A 12,207-nucleotide genomic window follows, 5' to 3' on the forward strand; every position below is an offset into this window, starting at 1 on the left:
TTTTCATAAACATATCTTGTTTAATAATTGAAGCTCAGAATTTATGAGCAACCTGGTCTAGACAGCAGATACTTTTAAGAAAATAAAGCTAGTGAATACTTGTGACATTACTGGGGAAACTATAAGACCATAATTCATAGCAATAGAAATAGACAATTCAGCCCATCGAGTCTGTTGTACCATTCAATGAGATCATGGTTGATTTGATCATCCTCAACCCACTTTCTTGCCTTACCCTTGATTCCTTTACTGATTAAAAACTTGTCTATCTCAACCTTGAATATACGTAACAACCCTGCTTTAACAGCCCTCTGTGGTAAAGAATTCCACAGATTCACTACTTTCTGAGAGAAGAAATTCCTCCTTGTCTCTGTTTCAAATGTGCAACCTCGTTTGATGAGTGACTTTCCAAAAAAAAGCCCAGTCATTTACTTTGATAGTTACCTCCTATTGCTGAGTTTTGGAACTTAGAAATGCATTCCTCAGTGTATACTTTTATTTATTTACTTTATAGCTATTTATTTATTCATTCCTTTGTATATGTTTCAATAAGATCACCTTTCGTTCTTCTATATTCTAACGGGTTCAGGCTCAACCTGCTTAGCCTCTCCTCAGACAGTCACTAGTCTAGTGAACTGCCTCCAGTATATATTTTTCAACAGATAAGGGGACCAAGCTGTTTTCCGTATTCAAGCTGTGACCCGACTAGTGCCTTGCATAGTTTTGGCAAACAGTCCCTACTTTTACACTTCATTCTCTTTGAAATGAAGGCCAACAATATGTTTGCCTTCCCTTTTTACCTGCAGAACTTGGATGTTGGCTTTTTGTGACTCATGCACAAGGACTCCCAAATCCCCCTGTTCTATAACTTTCTGCAGTCTTTCTCATTTTAATAATACTCAGATCCTCTGTTCTTTCTGCCAAACCTCTTAATTTCCCAAATTATATTCTGTTTGTCAAGTTTTTGCCCACTTGCTTAATCTGTCTATACTCCTCTGCAGATACTCTGTCATCCTCAGCACTTGATTTCCCACCTATTTGTGTGTCACCTGCAAACATGGCTATAATTCATTCACTTTACTCATCCAAGTCATTAATATATATTGTAAATAATCATGAACTCAGCACTGATCCCTGCAGCATTCAACTAATTTGGGCTGCTATCCTGAAACTGTCCCTTTATCCCAACTCCGTAGTCTTATGTAAGTTAGCCAATCCTCTATCCATGTTCGTATAGTGCCTCCAAAACCACAAACTCTTATCAAGTAACATAATGTGTGAAACTTTAACAGACATCTTCTAAATATCTAAGTATATTACACCCACAGTTCCTCTTTATCTATTCTGCTTGTTACATCCTCAAAGAATTCTAGTAAATTTGCCAGGCATGATATCCCCTTTATGATCAAGCACAGTCAGCATGGCTTCATTTTATGTATTTCTAAATGCTCTGCTGTTTCATCCTTTTATTATAAACTCTAACATTTGCCAATGACAGATGTTAAACTAACTGGCCTGTAGTTACGTGTTTTTTGTCTACTTCCCTTTTTAAGTAAAGCTGTTACATTCTGCATTATATTTAGCAATCTGCTAATCCTTTGGGACTTAGACTAACAAGCAGAGGAAGCTGATTAAAATGCATTGTTGAAATGACAAAATGAATGAAACACCTTGGACTAGTTAGATTGTGCAGATTTTATTTTACACAAGCTGCTACTCTCAGTAATTCAGTTTCCTCTAATTTAGATCTTTACTAATGTTATGAATGAAGACTTTCACTTGCATCACATCAGTATTAACTTCAGGACACCCTAAAGTGCTTTAAAGCCAATTAAATATATTTTGATGTGTAGATCCTGTTATAATGTAGGAAGAGTGGCTACCAATCTGTGCACATCAAGCTTCTATAGCAATGTAGTAAAGACCAGATAGTTTTGTTTATTGAGATTGTTGACCGAGGGATAAATATTGGCTCGGACATTAGGGATAGATCCCTGTTCTTGTTTGAAATGGTGTAATGGGATCTTGAAGACCCATCGAAGAAGGAAGATATGTCTAATCCAATTGGCGGCATCACCACTAGTGCAGCACTCCCTCAGTACCGTACTGGAGTGTCAACCTTGATTTTTGCGCTCAAGTCTCTGGAGTGGATTTGAAATCATAACCTTTGGGCTCAGAAACAAAAATGCTGCTGATTGAGCCATGCTGACATTGTCATTTAATACTTTTCTGCTTTTTGTTCCAGTTTCAAATGGACAGTGGTGAAAAAGTGGAAGATATGATGAAAAACAACTATTTAAAAAAACACAAACTGACTGAGCAGTCTGCCACAACCAGCAGTCTACAGTGTAAGGGACCAGTGCTACAGATCACTTGGAGCCCATACCTGCAGACTTAAGTGGTTGGAGAATTCATTTTTAATGGCAGGACCATATAAAACAGAGCCCAAAAAATGATACAATAAATAGTACCTTTTAATTAAGGAAGAGTAAGGATAGGTCATGATCAATTTGAAGCAGGAAGATGGAAGTAACAGTAAACTCTTCCATATGAATGAGTGTTGTTACAAATCTGGATAATCAAAGAATACCACAGCACTGAGAACTAACCTGATGCATCAGTGGAACTTTCTAGTACAAATGAAGTCCATTCTGCCCAAAGTGCCAGTTCTTTGCTAAATTACCTCAAAGCTTCAGTACAAGCATGACTAATCTTCTGTTTTAACTCCCCTTTCCCAGCTACTACTCATATTCCTTTATTCGCCGAGATAGTACAAAATATGCCTTTCCCAGTCTTAAATTTATTTAACAATGAAGCATTCACAACCCTCTGGAGTGGAGAATTCTCAAGGTGCACAACCCTTATTTGAAGAATTCTCCTCAACTCAGTGCTAAACGATCAGGCCCTTATCCTGAGACTATGGCGGCATGTTTGAGATATCCTAGCCAGGGGAAATAACCTTTGTCTACCCTGTCAAGCCCCCTCAGCATCTTGCATATTAACTCATACTTTTGATGGCACAGTTTACGCAGTATCTCTTTGTAGAACAACATGCTCATTTGAGGCACCAGCCTAATGAACCTTTGCTGTACCACCGCCGAGGTATTTTTAGTCAATCTGTTCAGAAACACCTCTGGATCAGGTGGGTTGTAAATCCAGGCCATCTGGCCCAGGGGTAGCTGTATGACCACTGCACCACAAGAACCCTCCAAGACAAATACAGAGACCAGAACTCTGCATAGTATTCCTGGTATGGTCTCACCAAACTCTGATATAATTGTAGCAAGATTCTTGTATTCTTGAACCCTTGCAACCAAGGCCAGCATGCCATTTTCCTTTCTAATTCATTCCTGTAGGATCATAGATTCCTTACAGTGTGGAAGGAGGCCATTCGGCCATCGAGTCTGCTCTGTCCCTCTGAAGAGCATCTCACCCAGACCTATCCTTGTAACTCTGCATTAACCAACTAACCTGCACATCCCTGGACGCTACTGGGCAGTTTCGCATGGGCAGTCCACCTAACTGGACATCTTTGGACTGTGGGAGGAAACCCACAGTACCTGCGTGCTAACTTTATGTTTCTTTTACAAGTACACCAAGGTCCTCTGATTAGAAACATTTTCAAGTTTCATACATTTTGAAAAAACATTGTTTCTATATTCTTGCTACCAAAGTGAAGAACCTCTCACTTAGGTTTTACTTTACCCCATCTGCCTCCTCCTTCCTCATTCACTCAATCTGTCTATGTCTTTTAACAGCTTCTTTGTGTCCTTCTGTCAGCTTTCACTCCAACCTACATTTGTATAGTCAACAAAATTGGGTACTTGTTGTCTCTTTGCAGTATAGGTTGTAAGTAATTGAGGCCCTAGCACTGATCCTTGCAGCATTCTACTAGTCACAAGGTGCCAACTTGGAAACATCTAATTTATCATAACTCCATGCTTCCTGTCCGTTAAATAATTCTCTATCCCTGCTAGTATTATCTTGTGTGTTAACCTTTTGTTGATACCTTGTCAAATACCTTCTGGGAAAAAAAAATTATATACCACATTTACTAGTTTGCTGCAATCCACACTTATTGGTTAAACAAGCAGCAAGTGACAGACAGAGCCAATGTTTTGATTCCTCAGCGAACAAATCAGATTTAAATTTTGAAGCCATGAATGGTGGTGGGCAATTAAAAAACTCACTGGAGGAAATGGCTCCACAGATATCCCCATCCTCAATTATGGGAGAAGCTAACACATCAGTGCAAGAAATCAGGCTGAAACATTTGCAGTAATTTCATAGAATGCCTACAGTATGGAAACAGGCCCTTCACCCCAACAAATCCACACCGCCCCTCAGAGTATCCCACCGAGACACATCCCCAGACACTCTGGGCAATTCTAGCATGGCTGATCCACGCAGCCTGCTCATCTTTGGATTGTGGGAGGAAACCTGGAGGAAACCCACACCGATACGGAGAGTATGTGCAAACTCCACACTAACAGTCGCCTGAGGCTGGAATCGAACCCGAGTCCCTCCAAAGGTGCACAGCATCACAGTTACCAGTCTTCAACCAATTCGTTTCACTCCATCTGATATCAAGAAATAGTTGGAGGCACTTGATACTGCAAAGGCTACTGGCCCTGGCAACATTCCAGCAATAGTACTAAAGACTTGTGCTCCAGAATCTACAGCACCCTAGCCAAGCTATTTCAGTACAGTTACAATACTGGCATCAACGTGACAATGTGGAAAATTGGCCAGTTGTGTCCCACACCCTATGCCGTATGTCCAGTGGATAGTCAGCATGACTTTGTCAGAAAGGTTGTGCCTAACAAATCTGTTAAAATTTTTGGAAATGTTGTTAAATGTGTGGATGAAGGAAGTTCAAATGATGTAGTTTATACAGATTATACAGTAGTTGATAGTGAAGAAGCTAGTTGTAGGTTTACAGGAAGATACAGTTGGGTTGGTCAGATTGGCAGACCAGTGGCAGATGGTATTTAACCCTGATAAGTGGGTGGTGAAGCACTTGGGATGAATAAACAAGATGAGGGAGTATTTAATGAATGGCAGGACACTGGTAGCTTAGAGGAACAGAGAGATCTTGGGGATAATGACTCTCGGATGCCTGAAGTCAGCAGAGCATGGGATAGTTAAGGAGGTGTATAGGACACTTGGTTTCGTCAGTGGTGGCATAGATTATAAGAGCAAGGAGGTAATGTTGGAGATGTACAGAGTGTTGGTCAGGCCACAGCTGGAGTACTGTGTGCAGTTCTGATAATCTCATTACAGGAAGGATGTACTTTAATTTTTAAGTCATACCTCGTTCTCTGCCTTGCTCTTGCCTGACCTGACTATTTGGCTTGCTCCTCCTCCCAACTGTACCAGCCTCAGACTTCTCCCTATTCTCACTATCTCTTTGGGGTGTGTCAAGAGACGGATTTTGGTAAAACATAGATAAAAGAAAAATCCTCACATTACTAACTATTGTTGTTCGGCTGGCTGCCCTTGTTCCCTGTTTGTTTTCTCCTTTCTTTCTTGAATGGCAAATCCATAATCTAGGGAAGTTCGAAAATCATAACCAGTGCACCTACAATCTCTGTAGCTGTCTCTTTTGGAGCTTGAGGATGTAGGCCATCTGGTCTTGGATATTTGACAACTTTTAGTACCTTAAGTTTCTCCAAAGCTTTCTCTCTGCTGTTAATTACTTTAAGTCCTCACTCTTTTTAGCCCCTAAGTTGCTCTCTGTTTTTGCTCTGTAGTTTGTGTCTTTTGGTGTGAAAACATAATCAAAATACTTGTTAAATATCTCTGCCATTTCCTTTTTTTCCCATAAAACTTGTTGTATTTGCATCTAAAAGACTAATGTTTACTTTAGAATTCTCCTTGGACTCTGATTTTCTATTCCTAGCTAGTTTACTCTCATTCTAATTGTTTCCCTTCTTATTAACTGTTTGGTTGGCTTTTGCTGGTTTCCAGTACCTTCCCAATACCTCCAGCTTGCTATTCTACAACATTTTAAGCCTTCCCTTTTGATGTTATCCTTAACTCCCCTAGTAAATTATGAATAGATTGTTCATAGAGGTTTAGTCAAACGTTTTGAATTGTTTCCTTCAATGTTTCTCATTGTTTTCTGGAATACCTTACAGTCTATTTACCCAATCAATCTTAGCCAGCTCACCCCTCGGACTGTTGTTATTGATCTTGTCTAAGATTTTTGTTTCGACCTTGAGTATGTCAATCTTAACCCTAATGCACATTATCACTAAGATGTCTTTTGGTTTAAGCAAAAGAAAAACTGCCCTCCCTTAAGTCATTTTTGCATAATATCCTCAGCATCTCTGGGCTGGGAGGGGAAGTCTCAAGCCCTGCAGTTCTACTTAGCTTACATAGTTCTTACCCACTGCCACAACTTAATTGAGCAGAGTATACCGATAATCATGCTCCACTGTTCCACAAGCTGTCACAAAATGACAAAATGCAAATGTATGAAATCCCGGTCGAACCGACAAAATGACTGATTTGTTTGGTTAATTGCAACTTAGGACCAAAGTGACTTATACGAGGTTTTGTTAGCAACAGGAAGTAACTATTTATTGTAAACACTTAATATTAACAAGAGCACTGAAAGGAAGAATTTTTAATCTACTATTGTGCAACTTAAGTTCTACCCCTTTTAACCCCAACACACATACTCTCTCTCTGACGCATGCGCACGTGCACACACACACACACACACACACACACACACACACACACACACACACACACACACACACACACACACACACACACACACACACACACACACATACATAAAATGACGACAGATGAAAGGCACACTTTGGTCAAGATAAACAAATTTCTGAAAATGAAAAACCCAGACGACAAAATGGAAAATTATTTTTCTCAGAGATAGTGGGAACTGCTGATGCTGGAGAACCTGCGATAACAAGTTGTGGAGCTGGATGAACGCAGCAGGACAAGCAGCATCAAAGGAGCGGGAAAATTGATGTTTCGGGTCGAGACCCTTTTTCTCAGTCCTTTTGGTTTTAGCTCTGATGACGTGCTGTTGTCTGTAGGGTGTGCTCATTCTTTGATATGATGGTTGATCAGATGGACCTACATCTTGTTCTAGAATGCTTTCTTTTAATCTTTCTTGGTTTTTCTGTCTTTTTCCGCATACGGGAAAAGAAGGAAAGATGGATCCTTTCTGTTTGCAAAATCTGGATGTTTCTCTTCTTTGTTGCACTGGCATTTAGAGCTTTTCAACACTGCAGCACAACCAATCAGAGGGTCTGTTTTTAGGCAGATTTCCCTAACTCAGTGGCTGGGTGCCATTCAGTCTCTTATTCTCCCTCTCACTGCTTCAAAAGGCAACACATCATTGCACAACTGAAAAATGTGGCATTTAATTTCTTTGTAAGCTGTAAAACTCTCCTGATACATAGCAGCCCAACTTTCAAAAAGGTATGTGGTCTCTTCCCCAGTTCAGAAAATGAAATACTGTTTTAGAATGACTTTCATTATCAGGTAAGCATGATGCATGTTTAAAACAGCACTTAGTTACTTTTATTTGCCTTCACCCATTCCTTGTGCAGGATTTAAACAATTTCTTGTTTTTTTCCCCCAAATTATTAAACTATTTCAGCACAATCATGTTCTTGATAATGTGTCTACTATGACATTATCTTTTCAAGCAACGTGAACAATTTTTGTACCGAATGGTTAAATCAGTAAGCTCCACTTTGAGTCTTAAGTTTCTCTACAAGTTTATTATGGTCAGTATATGTGTTTCAGGTCCAGGTCCAAGTTCAAGTCCCACATGTCCAGCCTCGTGTACCTGTCTGTGCGGAGTTTGCACATACTCCCTGTGTCTGTGTGTGTTTCCTTCGGGTGCTCCGGTCTCCTCCCACAGTCCAAGATGTGCTGGTTAGGTGGGTTGGCCATGCTGAATTGCCCGTTGTGTCTAGGGATGTGTTGATTCAGTGGATTATCCATGGAAAATACAGAGTTATAGGGATGGGTTAGGAGGGTGAATCTGGCTAGGATACTCGCTGGAGAATCCGTATGGACTTGGGCTGAATGGCCTGTTCCCACACTGTAGGAATTCTATGACCAGACAGGTTGATTAGAATAACTATGTGAGTGTTCCTTTGTAAATATGATAGATATAGACTTCAGAATGTTGAAGAGCCAAATGATGCCAACATTTCCTTTTCACTGAAGAATACTTCTTCAAAATTGGTTCAGTTTCTTTAAAAAGTGCCTATTGGCTTCTCTTTTCCCAACACATCATATAATAAAACGGCACTTACTCCCAAGTCACTAGCATCAATTGCCATTTTAAAAGCTTTGGTAAAGGTCAGGGGTGTCCAACACTGGTTCATTCATTAGGATTGCTGTCAGCTTCTCAAACTCTGTTTTGACTCTCTGCTGACCAACTTTTCTTTGCCTGTTTTCATAACAAATCTTTTAAAGTTATGGCTAGTGTGCTAAAGTTAGGCACAAATTTCCAATTAAACCCACACATTCATACTTACACTATGATATATGCTGGAGAAGTTACTGTCATTTTTGCAAATTTAGTCTTGCCAAGATTTATTATAGTCACTATATTTGTTTAAATTGATATTCTAGTTGCTTTACATGTTCTTATCAGGGGTTACTGTACATTACAACATCATTTAAATCAACTACAGAGTGATGCAGTTGACTTATGGGTTCTTGGAATGTAACTGAGGTATTTTTGCACCCAAATAGCATCACTTTACATTGGTATAACCCATTTGATGCAACAAAGACTGACATTTCCTTAGCTTTTGACGTTAAGGGTAATTGCCAGTTCCTTTTCAACCTTAGAGTTCACAGTGCTTCATTTCTTTCTTTGGATGCAGTGTTCTAACCAAGGAATTAGGTATGAATCTGTTTACTTACTGCATTTGCAGAACCTAGTCAACTCATCTGCTTTATCAATGAACACCACTGGTAAATTCCACCTGCTTTGTATAGGTTCAGTCAAGTGGTTTTCTAGCTTGCATTGAATCTGTTCCCATGTGCACTTTTGTTTTCTGGGCTTATGGAGTAAGGATGTTGTTTTGTTAATACTGATTCTCCTACATCATGCCTGGATGGTATTGTACCTCCAGGTGTATCTCTGTAGATTTCCTTCAACTTTCTAAGTAGCCCTACCAGTTCTTCCTGTTGTCCTTTCTTGAAGTGCAAAAATATATTCTTTAACTGTCCCAGGATTTTTATATTGGCTAGTTGAATTTTGAGATGTTCGCACTGTGAACTATCTGTCCCTCCTCCTACCTCAGTCCAATGTCTCTGTCATCCTCCACTAACTCCTGCCTCTTGACACACTTGTTCTTTCTTATCTTCCTCTCTATGTAATATTGCTTTAATGTGTTAACATCACATAAATGATTTTTTTCATCTTGAGATCAGGAGTATCAACTCGATAAACACTTTACTTTTGCTTTTGTTGTAAACACTTTACTAACTCTCTTGATTGCCTTTATATGGGCAATTGAATCTTGTAGCCTTGTACTACTTTTCATGCTCCTATGAGTCTCTCTAGAAACATGAGCATCTAATCCAACATCAAGGATTGTCTTTTTGCCTTAAGAGCTTATTGATCAATTTTACTGCAACTCTTATCTCATTACCATATCAGTTTGAATGGGCTAAACCAGTAGATTTGTTTGGGGAGTCTCTGGTTGCAAAGAGTAAGAAATCTAATCCTTTGTCCCAATCCTGTGGATACTATAGGTCTAAATCATTATTATGAGAATCTGATGGTATCTCTCCAAAGTTCCCTGTGTTTGCAGAAGATAGGCAGTGGACTTCAACTGTTTTATATTCAAATTGATTATTATGCCTTGCAAAAATTTAGACCGTTAGAAATGAGGTCTGATTGATTGAATTTCAATTGGTAGTCTGTAATGAGTTTTTAAAAAAACTGAGTTAATTTTTCTACCAATACTTTAGCTGTAATCATCCTTAAAGGAATAGCTTCTGGAGATTGGGTTATCATATCCATAACTGCAAGGATATCTTGGTGTTTCCAATTTTCAGTAAAGGTTCTACAGAATCTATCAACTTTTAAATGAATAGTTCTTCAAAAACTGGTGTGGTGTTGAAGGTGCCAGTTTGATTACTCCACAGGTGCCTGGATGGGTGCAGGTTTAACAACACTCAAGAAATTTGACACCATCCAGGACAAAGCAGCCCACACTTGATTAGCACCACATCCACAAGCACCCACTCCCTCTACCACCAACGTTCAATAGTAGCAGTCTGTATTAACTACAAGACGCACTGCCGAAATTCACCAAAGATCCGTAGACAGCACCTTCCAAATCCATGACCACTTCCATCTAGAAGGACGAGGGCAGCAGGTTTATGAGAACACTACCACCTGCAAGTTCCCGTCCAAGCCACTCGCCATCCTGACTTGGAAGTATGTTGCCGTTCCTTCATTGTCACTGGATCAAAATCCTGGAGTTAAGGGTCAACACACAGCATATGGACTGCAGTGGTTGAAGAAGGCAGCTAACCATCACCTCAAAGGCAGCTAGGAACAAGCATTAAATATCGACCAGTCAGAGATACCCACCTCCCAGGGTGAATAATTAAAAAAAAGTTGGTTTCCTACTACCTGACATTATGGCATGTTTTACATGTTTCCTTATGATATTTGAGCAGTACAACTATCCTATGGAGCAATCATCCATTCTTCTTCAATAGGTCTCTGAGGGTGTCTCCACTTCCTGCTCAGAACCCTACTTTTAATATACTAACACTCCAGAGCTTCTTTTTCCTCAGCGACTGTAGAAGCTGTCTGTGCTGACTTATTCAACTCTAGATCTGAGTCTCGATTTGTGAAGACATGTCAATGCTTTTTTTTAATCATCCACGTCCTTAAAGAAATTTTCAGCTGCTCAAACATCTGCTTGTGGTATTGCTGTGACCTCTGGAGATGAACTTTGTCTAGCCATTGCTTTGGTCACTACAAATGATGGAAAAATGCCTGGATCTCGTACCTGTAACTGTTCTGCCTCTTTAACCTCATTCGGGCTTTCTGTGATTATGGGTGAAGGTATAATTTTACTCCAGCCAAATCGTTTGCTAGAAGCAAATCAACACCATTCACAGGTAATTTCTTAACAACTCCTACTATCGTTGTTCCAGACAGCAAGTCATATTCTAATTTTACTGTATATACACTCTTCACTTAGCCCATTTATTAACACGTTTTTGGCTTTAATTTCAGTTTGTAGGGGCAAAACTAAAGGAATTTGAGTAGCTTCTGTGTATCTTAACATAGTTATGAGTTTAGCAGCTTCATTTGAAGAGAAAGGGTTTTTGTTTCTTTTTACAAAAACCCTTTACATCACTCATTGAGCATATTCACGTCAGCTGCACGAACAGGAGTGTTTACCTCTAAGACCATTGTTGTAGTTAAAGCAACAATAAGATCCATGGTATTTGCCTTTTGCGTTCCTTTCATGGGTGCACTCTTGTGAACCCGATGAAGTCCCACGGGTTTCCACAATTCTGAAAGAGGGCACCTTGTTTTGTTACAATGGACACACACAGGTCTTCAACTTATATTTTTTGGCATCAACATCTTCCTTTCTCATCTGAGCAGGGGATCGTCGGGCATTCCAGGCTGACCTTTATTTTAATAAAATGTGAGGCTGGATGAACACAGCAGGCCAAGCAGCATCTCAGGAGCACAAAAGCTGACGTTTCAGGCCTAGACCCTTGTGCTCCTGAGATGCTGCTGGGCCTGCTGTGTTCATCCAGCCTCACATTTTATTATCTTGGAATTCTCCAGCATCTGCAGTTCCCATTATCACTGACCTTTATTTTACCCTTGTTTCTTGTCTTCCTTTCACTTTCCCATCCTCAATCCTCATCAAGTTTAGGGGTGATGGAAAAAATGCTTATTTTTATGGATCAGGCCTTAATTGTGAGCCATGATTGGTTTCTGTCCAGCTGTTGCAACCCTCTGGCTTTCAGTGTGGGTTCTAATTACAAAAGGTAGTGAGTTTTTAAATGACTCCAAGAGAATGATTTCTCTGAGAACTTCGTATACCGTATTTACTCTCAATGCCTGTATTTCTCCCCCCTCTCAACCTGTCAAAATTACTTTGCCTTACCCTTTTAAATTCAATGTAGATTTCCAAGGCTGCTCCCATAAGTTTC

The 12,207-nt window shown here is 39.8% G+C and overlaps 1 protein-coding gene across 13 annotated transcripts in view; it reads left to right on the top strand.

Moving 5' to 3' along the window:
- The window catches only part of LOC125448288 (R3H domain-containing protein 2), a 265,250-nt gene that overhangs the window by 115,030 nt on the left and 138,013 nt on the right, over positions 1–12,207 (top strand). For 3 of the 13 annotated variants that reach the window (XM_048523494.2, XM_059643330.1, XM_048523496.2), the window contains exon 1: positions 10,840–11,151. The exons of 3 other annotated variants lie outside the window; for them this stretch is intronic. In XM_048523494.2, the coding sequence (XP_048379451.1) occupies positions 11,023–11,151 (129 nt within the window). In that variant the 5' untranslated portion in view covers positions 10,840–11,022. Of the gene's footprint in view, positions 1–10,837; positions 11,152–12,207 lie in introns of those variants that run through there. 7 more of the 13 variants (XM_048523493.2, XM_048523501.2, XM_048523497.2 and 4 more) reach the window with 5 other exon arrangements.

The sequence above is a fragment of the Stegostoma tigrinum genome, chromosome X (genome assembly GCF_030684315.1).
Source record: "Stegostoma tigrinum isolate sSteTig4 chromosome X, sSteTig4.hap1, whole genome shotgun sequence".
Taxonomy (NCBI): Eukaryota; Metazoa; Chordata; class Chondrichthyes; order Orectolobiformes; family Stegostomatidae; genus Stegostoma; species Stegostoma tigrinum.